General features: G+C 39.0%; 1 protein-coding gene across 1 annotated transcript in view; it reads left to right on the top strand.

Moving 5' to 3' along the window:
- ADGRV1 (adhesion G protein-coupled receptor V1) overlaps window positions 1-20,275 on the top strand; it is a 533,314-nt gene that overhangs the window by 178,851 nt on the left and 334,188 nt on the right. The window contains exons 69-75 of the mRNA XM_032627062.1: window positions 2,142-2,615; window positions 5,578-5,721; window positions 8,162-8,336; window positions 9,005-9,140; window positions 10,644-11,695; window positions 15,309-15,426; window positions 16,282-16,453. Of these exons, the coding sequence (XP_032482953.1) occupies window positions 2,142-2,615; window positions 5,578-5,721; window positions 8,162-8,336; window positions 9,005-9,140; window positions 10,644-11,695; window positions 15,309-15,426; window positions 16,282-16,453 (2,271 nt within the window). The remainder of the gene's footprint in view (window positions 1-2,141; window positions 2,616-5,577; window positions 5,722-8,161; window positions 8,337-9,004; window positions 9,141-10,643; window positions 11,696-15,308; window positions 15,427-16,281; window positions 16,454-20,275) is intronic.

The raw sequence follows: 20,275 nt of genomic DNA, 5'->3' as shown, positions 1-20,275 counted from the left end.
GGCATAGGGTGTCCAGCACTTTAGTTTGCTGGTTGTTTAGTGGATCTGGATCTTGGCGTTTAGATGGAGATGTCTGGGAGATTTTTGCCGTTTGATATTACGTGGTGCTGGGAGGTTTCTGGTGGACTAATGTCCTGAACTTGGCTCTCGCATCTCAGAGGTACAGCCCTGACACCCGGCAGAGCACCAAGACCCTGTCATCCACATGGCTCAGAATAAAAGGGAGAAAAAAAGAAAGAAAAGAATAAAATAAAATAAAGTTATTAAAGTAAAAAATAATTATTAAAAATAAAAAAAATGTTTATCAAGTAATTTTAAAAAAAGGAAGGAAGAAAGAAAGAAAGAGCAACCAAACCAAAAGAAAAATCCACCAATGATAACAAGCACTAACTGTACTAGGAAAAAAAAAAAAAAATGGACCGACAGAACCCTAGGACAAATGGTAAAAGCAAAGCTATACAGACAAAAATCACACACAGAAGCAACACATACATACTCTCAAAAAGAGAAAAAGGAAAACAATATATATATAGTTGCCCCCAAAGTCCACCTCCTCAATTTGGGATGATTCGTTGTCTATTCAGGTATTCCACAGATGCAGGGTACATCAAGTTGACTGTGGAGATTTAATCTGCTGCTCCTGAGGCTGCTGGGAGAAATTTCCCTTTCTCTTCCTTTGTTCACACAGCTCCTGGGGTTCAGTTTTGGATTTGGCCCTGCCTCTGTGTGTAGGTCGCCTGAGGGCGTCTGTTCTTCACCCAGACAGGACGGGGTTAAAGGAGCAGCTGATTCCGGGGCCCCGGCTCACTCAGGCCGGCGGGAGGGAGGGGTACGGGTACGGGGCGAGCCTGTGGTGGCTGAGGCCGGCGTGACGTTGCACCCGCCTGAGGCGTGCAGTGTGTTCTCCCGGGGAATTTGTCCCTGGATCACGGGAGCCTGGCAGTGGTGGGCTGCACAGCCTCCCAGGAGGGGCGGTGTGGAGAGTGACCTGTGCTTGCACACAGGTTTCTTGGTGGCTGCAGCAGCAGCCTTAGCGTCTCATGCCCCTGTCTGGGGTCTACACTGGTAGCCGTGGCTCGCACCTGTCCCTGGAGCTCATTTAGATAGCGCTCTTAATCCCCTTTCCTCGTGCACCAGGAAACAAAGAAGCAAGGAAAAGTCTCTTGCCTCTTAGGCAGGTCCAGGCTTTTTCCCGGACTCTCTCCCGGCTAGCTGTGGTGCACTAACCCCTTCAGGCTGTGTTCACGCAGCCAACCCCAGTCCTCTCCCTGGGATCTGACCTCTGAAGCCCGAGCCTCAGCTCCCAGACCTCGCCCGCCCTGGTGGGTGAGCAGGCAAGCCTCTCGGTCTGGTGAGTGCTGGTCGGCACCGATCCTCTATGCAGGAATCTCTCCGCTTTGCCCTCTGTACCCCTGTTGCTGTGCTCTCCTCCGCGGCACCGAAGCTTCCCCCCTCCGCCTGCGAAGGGGCTTCCTAGTGTGTGGAAACCTTTCCTTCTTCACAGCTCCCTCCCACTGGTGCAGGTCCCGTCCCTATCCTTTTGTCTATGTTTATTCTTTTTTCTTTTGCCCTACCCAGGTATGTGGGGAGTTTCTTGCCTTTTGGGAGGTCTGAGGTCTTCTGCCAGCATTCAGCAGGTGTTCTGTAGGAGTTGTTCTACACATAGATGTATTTCTGCTGTATTTGTGGGGAGGAAGGTGATCTCCACGTCTTACTCTTCCGCCATCTGGAAGCTCCTCCTCGATATTCTCTTTTTATTAAAAACAAACAAAAACAAATTCCAATGTGAATGTCAGATTATCTACTTACTTTTTACCTTCAAATATTGTCTGTGATTCACTATTGAATGTATTTGTGGTACTGGTATTTTAAAGTTAACTTGTTTATCTTTTCAAATTATGTTATTTTAGAAGCAGGTGAAATGAAATTTTATAATCCTGTCTTGCAAATTGCATACAACAGCCTGAAAGAGTTAAGATACTTTCTAAATTACCTAACTACTTGGAAAGTTTCACTTGGAATATAATGATGCACACTTAATTTTTTTTGTATATAGTAGAGGAAAACTAATTTAAAGGATTTTTGGTTCAATATACTGAATTGTATAACTTTGTTGTTTTTTTTTTTTCCTTTTATTTTAGGTTTACTGGGAATTAAGCAGTGAGTTTGATATTACTGGAGACTTTCTATCTACAAAAGGATTTTTCACCATTGCTGATGGAGAAAGTGAGGCCAGCTTTGATGTTAACTTGCTACCAGATGATGTACCTGAGATAGAGGAAGTTTATGTGATCCAGCTTGTTTCTGTAAAGGGAGGAGCAGAACTTGATCCAGAAAAATGCATCACACGGTTCTCTGTTTCTGCAAATGATGACCCACATGGGGTATTTGCCCTGTATTCAGATCACCAGTCAATACTTATTAGGCAGAACCTTAGTAGATTCATCCAAATTAATGTAACCCGGCTTGCTGGAACATTTGGAGATGTGACTGTTGGATATCGAATATCATCTGATCCTAAGAAGCAGTCTGTTTTTACTGAAAATGCAGAGAGGCAGCTGGTGGTCAAAGATGGCACCAGATATAAAGTGGACACAGTGCCAGTCAAGAGTCAGGTTTGTAGCATTTCTTTAATTTCCTGATCAGTCCAATAAAGCTCCTTCAGGAAAGCCCTAGTTAATCTCATGATCAGTTTAAAGTCTTATTCTGATATTTAAATGGAACCATGAAAAATACCTTAGAAACTGCATACTAATTATTGGATAATACATATACTGAAGTATTTTCAGATTATAGTAAATAAGTATATTCTTATTTGGAGATAAAATATTTTTGTATAGATAGTAGCAGGCACTTATTTAGTACTTCAGAGTTCCAGAAATTGTTCCAAGTGCTACACAAACACACACACACACACACACACACACACACACACACACTCTGGGTGCTTGTTGAAGGGAAGATATTTGTAGACTTCCTAGGACAGCAGACTGTTCTGCCGACATATCAGGTGAGAGTGCTAGGAATACATGGATTTTCTGTGGGTCAAATAGATACCTAGCAGTCTTTCTCAGTGTGATCCACAGAAAGTGATTGGAGCAACTGTTTTCATCCCCCAGGAAGATAACTAGTATCATTCCATATGCATGGCAGAGAAGTTAATTTATTTCATGCATGAGATAGCTGTGAGGATTAATTATCTCATGGTTGAGAAAGTCTGTACCAGAGGACACTTTTAGATTATCTCCTGTGGTGGTACCTGGGACATTTTGAAGGATGGTAGTCCTCTTGTCATTTTACTTTGAAAACTTAATGATATAGTTGATAAAGATACTTAGCTTTCTTAATACCTGTTTGAATTATCTATGGATTTCTTAATATCTGTTTTGAAGCTCTATTATTTTTATGATTTCTGTCTATTTTCAATAAAGAGTAACAAAAGTTTACTAGCTTACCCATATATGAAAGCTTCCTCTTATTTGTTTACTTTAACATCTTTCATTAGTGTATTTAAATTTGCATGGGTTCCTTCTGTCTCTTACATTCCACTGTGTGTGGTGTAGACTGCACATAGATTATTATGTGAGTTAGACTTCCAAGGTGACTATTTAGGGCAACATGTGACATGCGCATAAACTGAGGGGAGGATTTTTCCAGCGGTCCCTTTCTCCCCTCACACCCTGGGTGTAATGCATTGCTCTTTAAAATTTGGGATGTTAGTTACAAGTTACATATAGATCTACCTGATCTACTGCCCTGATAAAAGTTAGGACTTCGGACAGGTCCGCCACAGAGAAGGACCTTCAAGTGGGTCTTGGGACAGAATGAGTTTCCATTAGGCTCTGAAAACTAGAAGACTCTTGATGTTGGTTTAACATGAGGACCAGGGAGTGAACAGTTACCTCACCTGGGTAACAACAGGCTTCTCAGATGAAGTACTCACTGATGGTAAGAATCCTTGGCACGATAAAGAAACAAGTCTGCGTTTAAAAGAATTTAAGTTAGAATGCAAGATAAGATTATATTCATGGCTGTCATTTATTCAGATATTTATTGAGCACTTGCTATGGGTCAGTCATTGTGAGAAGCACAGCAGCTCCAGTGATCACAAAGACATAATCTCTGTTGTCAGGTTGCTCCCTGTCTAGTGCAGGAGAAGGCCCCTGAACAGCCAATTATAAAAGCAAGCAGATAAGCAGTGTTCAAGATGCACACAGGATATTATGGGGCTGTAAACTCCATTTGTGCCCAAAGCCATCAAGAATGATGGGAAATACGTAGAATAGTATTGGTGATGCAGTCCTGGATCAGGGACATGGAAGGGCAAAACAGAAAACCCTCAACTCCTAAAAACCTTCAAGGTCGTTTTCAAATTAGTCTACCCGCTTTTCTTCTGTAGGCAAACCAGTGTTTCTCCAAATCCATCATTACTCCTGTTCAACTTTAATGTTTAATTACTGCACCTTGGGGACCTGCCACACTCCATAAGTCTGTGTGCTGCACGGGCCCATGAACAGAAGAGTTGGGTAGGAAGGCACAAATGCCTGGGAGCTTTGAGCTGACATCTGGCCGTTCATTCTTTAGGAAATAGGGACAAAAAAGCTGCCCAGCCAGTGAACTGCATGGGGAAGGGGCACACCCTTCAAGGAGAGGAGGGAGGCACATGATTGAAGTCAGGACACCATGATTTATTTCTGTTTCCTCAGCACTTGATCTATGCTTCATGTTCAGTGAATGTGATTTTGAAAAGATGACGGTTGATTGAATGAATAAAACATCTGTTCCCCTCATGTTGCACATTTGAAACCACTATAGTACATATTTTACACATTTCAGAGTGTGTTATGTGTTTTAAGTACATTACATTTAAAAGAAGAACAGACTTCATAGAAATGGTTATTTGTACATTCAATAAAGATGTACAGAGTTGTTAGTAATATTCCAGGTTACGGGGGCTTATCCATTATCAGTAACAAGGTTTCTATGGAAAAATGTATTATATCAGTAAGTGTTAAAAAAATCTTTTAAAGTAATACCAGGTTTTAAATTCAGGATTTCCCTATTTTGTTGGATTCTAAAACTTTGAAAATTGGTAGTCTAATAAATGGTGTTCCTAGTCTTTATTTGTCCAAAGTATTCAAATAATCAGTACACCTAAATCAGTACACCTGTTTTAAGTAACTGTCATTAGAGCTCTTAGTTTCTACCCAGTGAAAAGGGAGAAAGTGAGTTTTGCTGGTTTTAGGAGCTGACACTGTTCACCAGTGAGCTCTTTCCATTCCCGTGGCACGTGATTCTGTCACTAATACTACTCCTGAGATTCTCATCATTCTTCAGGTCGTTTGGGCACACAGAGAGTATTTGCAGATTTGTGTTTTTTTAATACTGTGTGGCTCTCAGTGTTAGCGTCAAAGTCTTCCTGCTGGTGCTTTGTTTTGTAACATGGGGGAAAGGGCATATACTGATGAAACTGATACAAAAGGAGGAAAGTGCTAATGACTCATTTCAATTGTCAGTATTTTTCTTTGAAAATTATTTTTTACTGTTAAAAAAGTCATTGATACTGTTTGTATATAGGTCTTCCTACCCCTGGGCTCTAATTTCACCTTGCAACTGGTGACTGTGATGCTTGTTGGTGGAAGTTTCTATGGCATGCCAAGAATTCTCCAGGAAGCAAAATCTGCTGTCCTTCCAGTCCCTGAGAAAGCTGCCAATTCTCAGGTAATTGGCCCTGGGTGTGGTACTACCCCGGAACCACTAGTGGGCAGCTCTTATAGGAAGGACTAAGATTCTTAGAATTTCTTAAGATTCACTATTTCCTTAAATCTAAGTAATCCTATGAATATCAAAGTAGACACTGTGGATACACTATATGAAAATAATTTGTCAATTTTCAACATTAGATAGAAAAATATATCTCCTTTCTGGAGTTTTAGAAAGTTTCTGTCTTGTAGAATGTAAGGTATAGAATTTTTAAATTAATTAATTAATTTTTGGCTGCATTGGGTCTTCATTGTTGCACGCGGGCTTTCTCTAGCTGCGGCAAGTGGGGGCTGCTCTTCGTTGCGGTGTGCGGGCTCTAGGCGCTGGAGCTTCAGTAGTTGTGGCTTACGAGCTCTAGAGCGCAAACTCAGTAGTTGTGGCGCATGGGCTTAGTTGCTCTGCGGCATGTGGGATCTTCCCAGACCAGGGCTCAAACTCATGTCCCCTGCCTTGGCAGGCAGATTCTTAACCACTGCGCCACCAGGGAAGTCCTAGAATTTTTAAAATAACAGTCACCTAGAGTCAAAACTTCAGGTTTTTTCTTGAAAATGAATATTTAACATTGAGATATTTTATGCTAAATAATTAAAATTAGAATGAAACCTCAGTTCATATTTCAGACTTTCTCATTTACTAAGATTGTAAATATTTAACTTGTGGGGCTCTTTTTACTGTGGCAAGTTTGTTCTGATGTAGGTTAATGCTAGTGGTGCACCTAAGTATTTGAACCTTCTACCTGAATTCATTTTAGGGAAGATTGTTCCCTAATCACTTTATAAATTCACATGAGAACAAACAATACCTTGAGGGCTTTGCTTCCTGTGTAGGCCAATTCTGTCAATATAGGAACAAGACAGGGCTCCTGTCTCTGGCTACGGTAATGTGTGTATTTTATAAACCATAATAAGGGATAAGCATGCATCCTACTCCTTCAGGTGGGAGTTCCTTCAGTTCCTTGACCAGGATGTGGAATCTGTGCAGGAGGGGCAGGAGTGTGGGCAGATCTGGCCACCAGCTTGAGTAACAGGGTCTCTGGCCATTAAGGGGATGCTCTCCAGTTACTCCCACCTGGACTGCTTCTCCCCAGGGAATGAATTTGCTTTGCTCCCTAAAGTGGAATCCACCAGCATTAAAATTAACTGAGAGGAATTGTCTTCTTTCTGCACCTCCTCTTTTCAAGAAGGAAAGAGGGTATAGAATTTAATGCTTTGACATTTTGTTACCTTCTTCTTGTTCACAGGTTGTTATAACAAAGATTCCTTTCAACCTGAATCCTTCGTTTGGTGTAGTAAACTATTTTCTTCTCCTTCTCCATGCATGTTGCCACAACATTATGTCACATCAAAGGGCCAGATCAGGGCCAGTCATGGAGTATTCCTGTCCTTGGTGTATCCTCTGTACTCCTTACCAGTATTTGTATGTGGGGTGTGTGTGTGTGTGTGTGTGTGTGTGTGATGTGCCTAGGACACTTTCAAACAGCCTCTAGCCATTTGGCAAGCATGAGCTCAGATATGCCAAAGATTTTGGCAATTGCTAACCAGAAGCCTCACTGTAATAAGGAATCTAGGCGGGTGTCAAATTGAAGTTGTTGTTTTTTCTTTTCTGTGGCCTCCAAAGCTGTCCTGTGGCACCCTCTCACACTTTCTGCTACTCTCCATTCCAATTTAAAATGGGGAGAATGAGTCTTAATATAGAACTGTTGATCCTATGGTATTCCAAATTTATAGATATTGGGACCAAAGAGGTAAACTGAGTTGTCTAAATAACAATGTGAAGCCAGGAATCTGGTTTTATTCTTATTCTTTGACCAGAACTTATTTCATCTATAAATCCCAGGGTACCCTGGGAAGGTTGCCCTGAAAACCAGATCTTACTTGGTGTGGATGAAAAAGATTGTTATTTTAAAAAAATCTTTGAGGGTTTCTGATCCTCAAAAAAAAGATACTGTATTGAATCAAAGAGCTGAAAAGAACCTTAATAGAAATCTAGTTCATGGTACTAACTTTATAAATAAAGAATTTATTATTATACCTTAGAAAGAAGTCAGATTTCAGTTCTAGACAAATTAGGTTCTATAAAGACCCATCAACAAATCATATTAAAATGCCATGTTTAATCTTTCATTTAACCATAATTACCATTATATTTTTAGATATTGTTAATTCAGGGGTTTACATTTTGATAAAAAAATAAAGCTGTAAACTATAATCAGCATTATAAAATAGAATAAATTTTCAAATTTCACATGTCATTTCTTAAATACTACTCTTTAATTGAATATATTTTAGAACAGGGAAATATACTGCGTAAGCAAAGAGAAAGTTGACTTTTAACCCACTCTTCAGAAAATAGGAACCTTTAGAGAGAAATAAAATGTTCTAAGCATGTTTTTCCTCAGGTTGGATTTGAATCTACTGCTTTTCCACTCTTGGACATCACCGCCGGAACAAGCCAAGTTGTGATTTCTAGGAGAGGCACGTATGGCTCTCTCAAGGTTTCCTGGGCGGCTGGATATGTTCCTGGGTTAAAAATCCCCGAATTCGTTGTTGTTGGCAATATGACCCCCAAAGTGGGTGAGTTGTGGCTTTTCTAGGATTTTCCCTATAGAACATGGAAATGTGTAATTGGCCACTAATTTTCCTGAATCCTCTTTACTCTGGACAGTGAGCTATTTGCCTCCTAATACAGTCCTTTCAGATTTAAGTGATCAGAATTTCACAGGCTGCTTGGTGAGAATGAGAGGAACTTTATTCGTTCAAATGGAAAACTTCATACCTCACCTGGAAATAATGGTCACTAAGCAGACTACTCTGTTTATACCTGAGGAGTTTGTTAAAAGTAGTTCTAAAAACCTAATGTGGCCCATACGATAATCAAAAAAGACAAACCTTTATATCCATTTACATGTTCATCTGAATATTTCTGACAGTTGAGTAGCTGTTATATCATCTATTTTATTTTTAGTTATACCATAAGCTCTGTGAGGATCAGTGGGATGCAAAAGTTAGATGGTTTGACCTCTACCTTGTAAAGTAGGCATGATTAAAGGCAAGGTGTGTGTGGTCTATGGAGCTTCCTCTATTTACACTCCCTCCCCCACTGACTTTTTTAAATGTTTTACCTTTTGTAGACTGTCATAGAATTTTGGAAAAGGAAAGATTTCACTCTATTTTTAAGAGTTGAATCCCAATTTAAGAACTCAGAAATGAAACCCAGCTTCCCTTTTCATGTTCCCTGTCAGGGAGTCTTTCATTTTCCCATGGAGAAGAAAGTAAAAGAGTCTTGCTGTGGACATTTCCTAGCCTTGGTCGGCCAGAGGCCTTTGTCATTCACCTCTCAGGAGTGCAGAGCAGTGCCCCTGGTGGGGCTCAGCTTCGGTAAGACCAACTTGATTTTCAGCCAAGAAAGTCTCTGAGGAATAAGCTGGAATTTACCTGTTGAAACAAAAAAAAGGCACAAGGATCTCTCTCCTTGAAGCAGAGGTGAAAACAGTTTTAGTGTAGAGCAATATATGGCCTGCATTGCCAAAGATGCCACCACCCACTGCTTGCTTGAAGAGCGTTTATCATGACCTCTCACTCAAGAATGTTGGCCTGAGGTGACATCTCCAAAAAGAACCATGATGGCAAAGCCACCTATTTTTTTTTTTTTTGAAAATGCATTTATTCAGGGACACATATTGTTTAAAATACTCCTTCTACAGGGAGAATTCTAACCTGGGTCTGGCAGCTTTCCATGGTTTTGGTTGGGTAAACAGTGTTATTTCAAGAACAGTCCTATGAGCTGCTGAGTTGGGGTTCAAGTTGCTGAATTCAGGAGGAAAGGAAATTCTGATTCCCCTTCAATCCAGGAGCCAAGAGACTGAAAGCCACAGGAGTCTAACTTAAAATGGCAAAGCCACCTATTTTTAAAGGAAACTGTCTTCTGAAAGGTAGCCAAAAATACCTGATTTCTCCAAGAGATAAAGAATAAGAATAAGAAATCATAGTAGGATAATAATGTGACTTGAACTAGTAGTTCTTTTGAGTTTAATTTATATCAGTATATTTGCAGATAAATATGTCCTGGTCAAAAGCAATTGACTTTTCTCATACGTGAGATGGATTTGATCAGAACAGCAGAGGACCGATCTTAGAGCCAGACTCCTGGGTTTAATCCTGGCTGTGTCACTTACTTTCTGTGTGACTTTGGGAAAGTTACTTGATCTTTCTGTTCTTTAGTTTACTTATTTGGAAACTGGGAAAAATGTGTGGGCAAAACCAGTGTGTGTTCAAGTGTGTTTGTATACATATTTATGTATAGGAGATATTGGTTGGAATCCAATATGGCTTTTGATTATACATATGCCTTTCAAAAAGTGTTTGGACACAACGTATTTTAGCTTAAAAAATTCACATACCTTTAACAATAACAATAATAGCTAACAGTTTTTTTTATTTCTTATTTTTAAATTTATTTTATTGAAGTATAGTTGATTTACAATGTTGTGTTAATTTCTACTGTACAGCAAAGTGATTCAGGCTAACAGTTTTATAGTGCTTACCCTAGGCCAGGCATTGCCCCCCTCCTCTCTCCATATATATATATATATATATATATATATATATATAGAGAGAGAGAGAGAGAGAGAGAGAGAGAGAGAGAGAGAGAGAGAGAGACCTTGTTAGGTCCTATCACCTGCGACTGCAGCTCCTGTTCTTATCTTTCTTGTGCTCTGGTATATTCATCAATAAGTAAATAGGGTCTTATGGAATTTGAAAGTGCATGTCATTTTTAAGATGTCCTCATGAGCAGTATCTTAAGTGTGTGAAAGATGAATCTCTATAGTGGTATTCCTATTTTTCATCAGTTCTCTCATGGTTTAATTTTTTTTTTTCCAGATCAGGTCTCACCATTGCTGAAATTGAACCAATGGGAGTCTTTCAATTTTCCCCTAGTTCAAGAAATATCGTAGTGTCAGAGGATACACAGATGATCAGATTACATGTACAAAGACTGTTTGGGTTCCACGGGGATCTTATTGAAGTTTCCTATCAGACAACTGCAGGAATGGCAAAGCCCCTGGAAGACTTTGAGCCTGTTCAGAATGGGAGGCTGCTTTTCCAAAAATTCCATGCTGAGGTTGATTTTGAAATAACTATTATTGATGATGAGCTTCCTGAGATAGAAGAAATTTTTTACATTAATCTAACTTCAGTAGAAATTAAAGGATCACAAAAATTTGATGCTAATCGGAGACCTCGCCTGAATCTAGATTTCAGTGTGGCAGTGATCACAATATTGGATAATGATGACCTGGCAGGAATGGATGTTTCTTTCCCCAAGACAACTGTGGCTATAGCAATGGACACAGCTCTTCCTCTAAAAACTGACTCCTCTACCACACACCCTGACACAACCAAGATAACTGCCGAAGTGGTTGCTATTGTTACCGAGGCGACTGGTACGTCTGCTATGTCTGAGAAGCCTGATGTGCTCACTGTAACTGCAGATGTTTCCCTTCATGGAACATTTAGTCTTGGGCCATCTGTTGTTTATGTCGAAGAAGAAATGAAGAATGGCACGTTGAACGCTGCAGAAGTTCTTGTCCGAAGAACTGGTGGGTCTACTGGCGATGTCAGTATAACAGTTAAGACTTTTGGTGAAAGATCTGCTCAGAAGGAACCAAATGCATTGCCCTTTCCTGACATCCATGGGGTTTCCAACCTAAGATGGGCAACTGAAGAAGAAGATTTTGAAGAGCAAACTCTTATCCTTACATTTGTAGATGGAGAAAGAGAACGTAAAGTATTTGTTCAAATTTTAGATGATGATGAGCCTGAGGGACAAGAATTCTTCTACGTGTTTCTCACAGACCCACAAGGGGGAGCACAGATTGTGAAGGGAAAGGATGACAGTGGGTTTGCAGCTTTTGCCATGATCATTATTACAGGTATATATTTGGAGTGATGGAGTTAAACATGTACTTTTGTGATACAGAATTTGTAATAAGATCATTCTATCTTTAGTTTAAGAAGGTGAATTACTTGACTCACCCATAGTGAATCATTCAAATTTTGTTTTCCTATGGCATGAACCCATAATATAAACTCATGGTGCTGTTCTGAGGTGCCAGGCTAGAGTTTGATGGACTGTAAATGTCACGTAGCTCAGAGCCAGCTAAACAATTAAACAATTTATAAGTCTGTACTTCCACAATAAAGGGAAAACCTTAAAGATACTTAAGTTCATGTACTTCCTCTGAAATACATTTAATCACCCAAACGTGATTGGCTGTCCTGTTTTGAAACCTCACTCTGAATTCCCCAACCACTTTCATTAATCTGTCCCAGAGTCTAAGATTTCATTGTCAGAAAATTCTGTATATCTGTTGGGAAATATATTAAAACTGTTTCCTTTTGTTCTGCTTTTGAACCAGTGCAGTTTATACAAGTTTGGGACTATTGGGGAGGTGTGTGAATATATACAGTTCCTCATGCATGTTATAAAATTTTTTGGTGATAATTTGCAGTTTTCCTCTGAAATCATACTCTATTTCTTTAAGTGGCTTAGCTCAGCTCGTCAGTACCTTACTGTAATTAGAGTATTGACAAGGCTGTCTCATGATTCTTACCTACTCCACTCTTTCGTACAAACAGTTACGAGTTTTACACAGTGTTTTAGAGTTTCAGATAACACTATGGTAAAACGTAGTAAAAAGAAAATTAAAAGTTATGAAGCCTTTATTTTGACCCAGCTCAACCATTAATTGAGGAATTAATCATTTAGTGTTTATGCTTTGTTTTTTATAAAAGGAAATATTTAGAATAAACATGTTTATGATCCCCTTTTAGGATTTGGTGCTTCCTAGAATTTTATTTATTTTAGCCATTCAGTTATAATTCAGTCATAATTTTACAATCGTGTAACTTTTATAACCAGCATCATCTCATTTATGCTACCCTGCAAATTTACACCAATTAGAACTGTCATTTATTCCTATTCCTTCAGTTTATTGAATATTGTAAAGTCAAATTCTGTTCTCCAAATTACTTACTGATTTTGATTCACATTAGCTTAATGCCATCTATATATTTCTATTAAAATTGTTTTGGCACTCAACAGCCTCTTCCCCCATTCCATGAAATAGATATTTTATTACATTTATTTGAATGAGACCAGAGCTGACAAAGTATTTAGCAATTAGTTTGACAGAGGCACAGACCAATCACAATGGTTGCTGGAGGCTTTTTGCTGTCCCAAACATTACCCCATTAGTTACTGGATCACAGGGAGATCTCATACTGGTTAGGATGGTGACAGAGGGTTCTCTGGGGGCTCAAGACAGCAGCTGTATTCCAACTGGAATGGAAGTGCTCCTCAGTTCAGTTTGACATACCAACGCATACCAATATGGCGTGCTGATACTATATCAATATGGCGTACCAGTGCCTACCCATGCATCAGCTCTGAGCCTAACTCACCAGGCAAATTCCCATTTATCAGCTCTGAGCCTAACTCACCAGCCACTCAGTTGAGCCTCGATGAAGTTCTCTAATGAGAACTTCCCTACCTAACACATAGCATCATACATACTTGGCAAATGATTGGCTCCTCTTAGTGTCACATGATGTAATTCACCAGCACTTTTGCATGTCATGTACCCTAAGTTCCCTTACTCTGTCTGTGAATGTTCCTATCATTTTCTCCTCACCTGGCTTTTTAAAAAAAATATTTTATTTTATTTTATATTTTTGGCTGCATTGGGTCTTCGTTGCTGTGGGCTTTCTCTAGTTGTGGCGAGCAGGGGCTACTCTTCATTGCTGTGCATGGGCTTCTCATTGAGGTGACTTCTCTTGTTGCAGAGCACGGGCTCTAGGCGTGTGGGCTTCAGTAGTTGTGGTGCATGGGCTCAGTAGTTGCGGTGTGTGGGCTCAGTAGTTGTGGCACACTGGCTTAGTTGCTCCACAGCATGTGGGATCTTCCAGGGCCAGGGATCGAGCCTGTGTCCCTTGCATTGGCAGGCGGACTCTTAACCACTGCGCCACGAAGGAAGTCCCTCCTCACCTGGCTTTTTATTTTAACATAGTATTTCTGTTTTAACTATCGTTAATTTTGCTGATTCCTCTTATTTTTATTCGTCTTACCTTTAATCTTCAGAATCTTCTCACATTTAGATTTTAGAACAAACTTTCAAGATAAATCAGGGGAAAATAGTTTATTTTGTTTTGTTTTTGATCATTGGCACATTAGAAGTTTTGATTCATCTTACTAGAAATTTGACACCAACTTCATTATTGTAGTTGTGGCAAGGGAAGTATTATACTCATTAGAACCATGCTAGTTGCTGTTGCATTGAAAAAGAAAATGAAGGTTCTGCTTGTGGGAAGCTTATAATCTATTATTAACTGAGAGACCGAATTCTCATTAAAAGTGACAAGAAAACAGTTGCTGCTGAAGAAAAAAAAGTTGAGGTCTGGTTCTGACGCAGGGCTAAGAAGCGGTTGTAGTGATTAATTGGTGAGGATGAGGATGGGCATCTGGCTGAGACAAAACACACATGAGGCACCAGGATAAAAGTCGTCCATCACCTCCACGTCCCTAAGCCATGGGCTCCACATTTGCTCACACTTCAGACCTGCAAAATATGGGCTGGTAATGACCAGCTTTCCCCTTTCGGGACAGTTCAGTGGTTTTCTGTTTCCTTACAGAAGTTCTGTCTACTTGGAATCTCAGGAGTCAGGTTTCAGGGTGAGGGGTAGGAATGGTTTTTGAGGCTGATTGCTCTGGATCATTGCTTTTAGGATCACTTTGCAAAACTGAGTCATTGAGAAATAGAAAGCAGCAGGAACTATTTACTGGTATTTCTCTCGTCTGAGAAGCTAGTTTACATTTTGGCAAGGATTTGGAGTGACTATTTCAGTGTAGTGTGGGCCCTAGGTTTGTTCCAGTTTAAACACAATTTTGTAGAATGATGGTGCCTGTAACCTCAAGAGTTGCTCAGAGGAGTTTCTTTTACTCAGAGGTTCTCAAGAGTTCCTTAATAGTTCTGTTTTTCTCTGGGGAAAATAACCAAATGTGAAACATAAATGGTCTTTCGGGTCAACTCGCTTATAGAAAAGTAAACAGTCAGATGGAGTTCATGTATTCACTAAATATTTATTAAACACTGTTTTGGTACCAGGGATACAGCAGTAAATAAAACAGTTGCTTCTCAGAAGAACTTATATTCTGTCAGGATGCACTGATTTTAAACAGTAGTATCAAGGACTATGAAATAAAAAGTAGAGGCTCATCAGAGAGAGATGAGCATGTTGTCATTATGGGAAGCAGGATTTGATGTTTTTTTCCTTTTCGTCTTCTGTTCTCAAAGTGTCAGCTACCTTGATGTTATCATTTTGATTCTAGTCTGTTTTTAGTAAAGATCGTTAAATATTGTAGCTCCCGCCCACCCCATTCACTTTTGAATGTCTCAGTTTTATGCCATCTGAGCTGGAAAGATTAGTGAAGCATTGGAGATCTTTTAAAGTCTTAAGTATATTATAATCTTCTATTTTTCTTTTCAGGGAGTGATCTTCACAATGGCATCATAGGATTCAGTGAGGAGTCCCAGAGTGGACTGGAGTTGAGTGAAGGAGCTGAGATGAGCAGACTGCATCTTATTGTCACAAGGCAGCCAAACAGGTATGTTTATATATATGTGGAAGAAGTAACATCCTGTGTATCTAATTTGAATTCATAAAATGGTAGAGGCAGGATGAAGTGTTGGTAGAAGAAGGTAGGGTGGAATTTGGCGTGTCAGTGTTCAGATGCTGTAGTTCCTAATCTGTGGTTTAACACACTTGGTTTATGAACATAACTTGGGGCTGCCTTAACATTTTGTACTTTATAAAGTACCATACAGGTGTAAGATTATGTAAGTCATCGCTTCATCGTATTTACTATTCTCTGATCACTCTGAATACACAACCGTTTACTGTTAGGGAGACTTGGATTACCTTCGTTTTGCTCGCAACTTAGTACAGTATAGTGTACATGAGTGTTCATCATGTACATGCACTTGGTATGCACACATGTACATGTATTTGTATTACTTTTTCCATTTTGGGACTGAATATTCTCTGAAAATGTAAGTCATCTCTTGCCCTTTATTTTTATAGTAACAACCATTTTGGCAGTAGTGTTTTTCCTTTAGAAGGATTCTTGTTAAAAGACAAATGAGGAACACTTACTTGAAGGCAAAGGTTCTCTATAATTTTTATTTTCCTATTTCTGGTACATAGCATCAGGAATCATAGTTCAATAAATACTTAATTAGTACTGAATAAAATGTGGTTAAAGAAATGCCATGTAAACTCTGGCCTTAATTTCTTAACTGTAGTGGGGAGAATTGGTTATTTTTGACATTATCAGTGGGAGAGTAAGTGCTCTGCTTTGGATGTAGAGGTACACTCAGGCACAGTGATAACACATTCTGCATGAGCTACAGGAATAATGCACTCTGTGACTGCATTTGCATAGGTTTTGCTTTGTTCCTAGAGCCTTTGAAGATGTCAAGATCTTTTGGCGAATCACGTTTAACAAAACAGCTGCTGTGCTCCAAAAAGATGGTGTGAACCTGATAGATGAATTTCTGTCTGTGTCAGGGACCACAATCTGTAGAGCGGGTCAAACAAAGTGCTTTATCACCATTGAGCCCAAACCAGGGAAGGTAAGACACTATGAGACACAGTATTGGCAAATTCTGATTATATTTCTTTACAATTAATCATTCTAAAGCCACTTTGTTGAAACTTACACATTGCTTATGTGGAGATTCTTGGTGTCTCGCCTAGCCGTAATGTCTAAATCTCTTAGATGAGCAATAGATGTCACACTTAGAATTTATTACATTATGAATTTTTGTAAATAATCTTATCACTTGTGCACTTAAGACTTACACAATGTTGTAAGTCGGTAATAAAAAAAAAAGCTTGTATCTCAGTGCTAAAAAAAAATGTTCATCAGTTTTCTGTGTTCTGTTTCTTGTCATTTCCATGATTCTTCCTGGCCCACCTGCTCGTTGTGTGAATGATCCCTTGAGTCATTTTCAGCCAGAGTAATATCTCTGATTACTCTGAATGTTTAGTTTTTTGCTTTTATCATATTGATAGATTTGGTCACATCATGTTATATCCATAGATTTCATCCGGAATGAAAGTTCTCTCGTTCTCTAGAGTTCAGTTCTGACCCACTGAAGAAGCACCGAGGCCATGCTTGATGAGCCTTTGGATAAATTTCTATTGGTTCATGTTGCACATGGCACCCAGGAGCCAGGTGTTCCCCCCCTCTTTCTAAAGGAACCTCCATTATTCAAACGGTATCAGTCACTGATGACCTAACAGAGCTTTAGTCATTTAGTAATCATGTGTGGCTTTTTTTAATGACTATTTCATGATACTTTAATGTCTAAGGAGCACTCAGTAGTATTTGTTCTTTGTCTACTACTTAATTTATTAAACTCAAGTATTTATACAAAAACTAGCCATCATATAATGAATGTTCAAAAGTATCATGATTTCTTTGTACATGCCAAACACTTCAAACAGCAGAAAAAGCATTGCACAAATAAAATTATTTCCAAATGTATAGCTATATTTAAACTCATTCTAAATAGCAGCCCTGTAGATTTAACTCTTTATCCCTTTTTTCTCTACCTGTTTTTTCACTTTCTGAGAATTACTGAAACAGTTATATTGATCTTCTCTAAGATTACAATGATACATATTTTCATACCTTCCCAGAACTGTAGTAATTTTACTGGTTCCAGAAGAGAAAGAATAATCGTCCCAGATCACTTAAGGTTACATGCTCTTGGTTATCAAGAGCTCTTTGTTCTTTGCTAGGACCACAGGTCCTGGTGCTTGTCTGAAGCTGTGTCAAATGAGAATTGCTGGTCATCTGATTGGGGTCCATTTTATGACTTGACTTGTGAGATCAACATGTTTTTTTTTAAGTTCATGCTTTACAAATTAATTTTTTCAACACCATGTGTTTTCCTCAGAATGATTTGTTCTTTAAATTTTGCAGTGCTAGCTTTAACTTAACCATTGCCCTGTCACTGTTGAACATGGAGCTGGTCTATTAGTGGTATCGGAAAGATAGACCTGCCTTGTTAATATCTTGTTAATTTTTAAGAAGGCAACCTAGAGGCTTTACCTCATAAGAAATGAGATAACAAATCTGTGATCTTAGTGCATCTCTGCAGTTCATCTGTTCTGTCGTATTCAGACAAACATACAATTGCATCATCTTTCAACTTCTGTGTGACCAGCAGTACTCTTAAACTTCTTACTTGATTTCATCTTCATTTGTATGTGTTTCACAGGTCCTAATAATTTATTCCTATTTTTGGTGCAATTCTTACTTTTTCTAGGAATAATTGTTTTATTAACATTTTTTATTAACTCTTTACTAACATACAAAGAGAAGAATGTTTATCATTCCTTAATAAATGAATATATACTTGATATAACTGTCTTGATATGTTAACATTCTCCTACACATTAAACTTAATAAAATATTAGGTATACACTATTATACTCACATTTTTCATTTTAACCATTTTTTAATACATTACAATAACTTTTCTCCTTTAAGTACCATTATAGATTCAAATTCAACTAATTTTAATTGCTTACTAAATGCTTTTATTTTTGCTACTCAAATAGTCATGTCATGGACACTGAAAGATCTATTAAGCTAGTCTTTTGTCTTTTCATATTGCTTTAAAAATCTCTGGATGCTTATTTGCTTTATAGCAATAACCTGTGTTCTAGAGCCATCTTGATTTTTCCTGCTCTAAGACATCCAATCGACTGTTGTCTAAGAACTTGATTTCTTTCATCAAAAAGAGTTTCAGAGACCTGAGTGTATGTTCTGGAGGTAGGCATGAGAGGTCATGGTTGACAAAGATGCTGCTGTGAGCCATCTTGGTAGCGACAGAGCTAGAAAATATGTTTTTTAAAATATTGAGTTCCCACTGATTTTTTTTTAAACTTGGGAAATTCCAAGAATATTCTTTTTAAAAGTTTTTTAGGGGCTTCCCTGGTGGCACAGTGGTTGAGAATCCGCCTGCCAGTGCAGGGGATACGGGTTCAAGCCCTGGTCCAGGAAGATCCCACATGCCGCGGAGCAACTAAGCCCGTGCGCCACAACTACTGAGCCTGAGCTCTAGAGCCCGTGCACCACAACTACTGAGCCCAAGAGCCAAAACTACTGAAGCCAGTGTGCCTAGAGCCCATGCTCCGCAACAAGAGAAGCCACCGCAGTGAGAAGCCCGCGCACCGCAATGAATGGGTAACATTAGACAAGTTGCTTAGCCTTCCTGAGCTTCCCAGACTTGGTTGAGTTAATAATAGGGCTGTTAGATTAAATGAGATAATGACTAAGAGGTTTTTTCACACGGTTCTTGGCAAGGAGTTGGCCCTTCACAAGGGAGGGTTACTGTTATTCCGAATGGATGGGAGCAGAGCCCGAGGTGATTCAGTGACTTGAGTAGTAGCCACATCAATCCTGGTGGCAGGGGAGTGACAACAAAACAACACAGCAAACACAATGCACACTTTCGTCTGTAGAGTTACGCCACTGATTGATGGTGGTTTCTCCTAAAGACGCTCAACTGAAAGTTTTTCTACTCTATCATATCTCTAATTATCGTCCCTATAGTTATTCAAAATTTTCATTTTCAAGTTATAAAGAATTTGAGTAACTTTCCCCAGGTCAATTTCTTGGCAAAGATTAGAACTCATCTTTTGAATTCCAGTCCATTTACCCTTTCTCTGCTGGGTATCTTACTGTTCTGTGGTTCTGTCTTATGGTTCTGTATTAGCAAAATGTATAAAGGTCATAGTTAATTAACTTAGGATGCATTTCTTAGCCCACAAAATCTGTTTAAACCAAACAGATTGTCTAAACATTTGTTGCAAATATTTTTTAAAAGTATTTAAGTAAGACATTATTACTTTGTTTGCTTCTGAGCAGGTCTGGGCCCAGGAAAAATTATTTTATACTAGTTGGGCAAAAGATCATCCTGGAATGCTGCTGCCCTAACTAGGGAAGGAACTTGAGTTCTTGTGAGGTCTCCAGTCATATTTAGGTCCAGAGAGGTTCAGATAATGATCTGTGAGTTTTGCTTTCCCAATACACTTCAGGCATATTGTTTGAATAGAGTATTTTGTTGTAAGACTGGAAGATTCCTTTTGTCTCTTCTAATTATGTGTTGGCACCCATCTGCACACTGTTCAATTTGCATGGTTCCTTACTTAGATTATAACATATTCTTTTGACTTAAAGTAGTTATAAGTAATGTTTTAATCATCATCACAATGAGAAGAAATATTATGCTGAAAAACAAAGACAGGAGTATGTTGGAATGGAATATTGAAATCCTTAGTTAAATGAAACTATTGTGAGTTCAAGCTCATCGGCCATTAGGGAATAATAGTTATTGAATATAGTTACCCATACTTTTCTAGTGCTTCAGTTTATTGTA

This window comes from Phocoena sinus, chromosome 3 (assembly GCF_008692025.1).
Source record: "Phocoena sinus isolate mPhoSin1 chromosome 3, mPhoSin1.pri, whole genome shotgun sequence".
NCBI lineage: Eukaryota > Metazoa > Chordata > Mammalia > Artiodactyla > Phocoenidae > Phocoena > Phocoena sinus.
The sequence above is the reverse complement of the archived record's forward strand: the minus strand, read 5'-3'. Positions and strand labels throughout refer to the sequence as shown.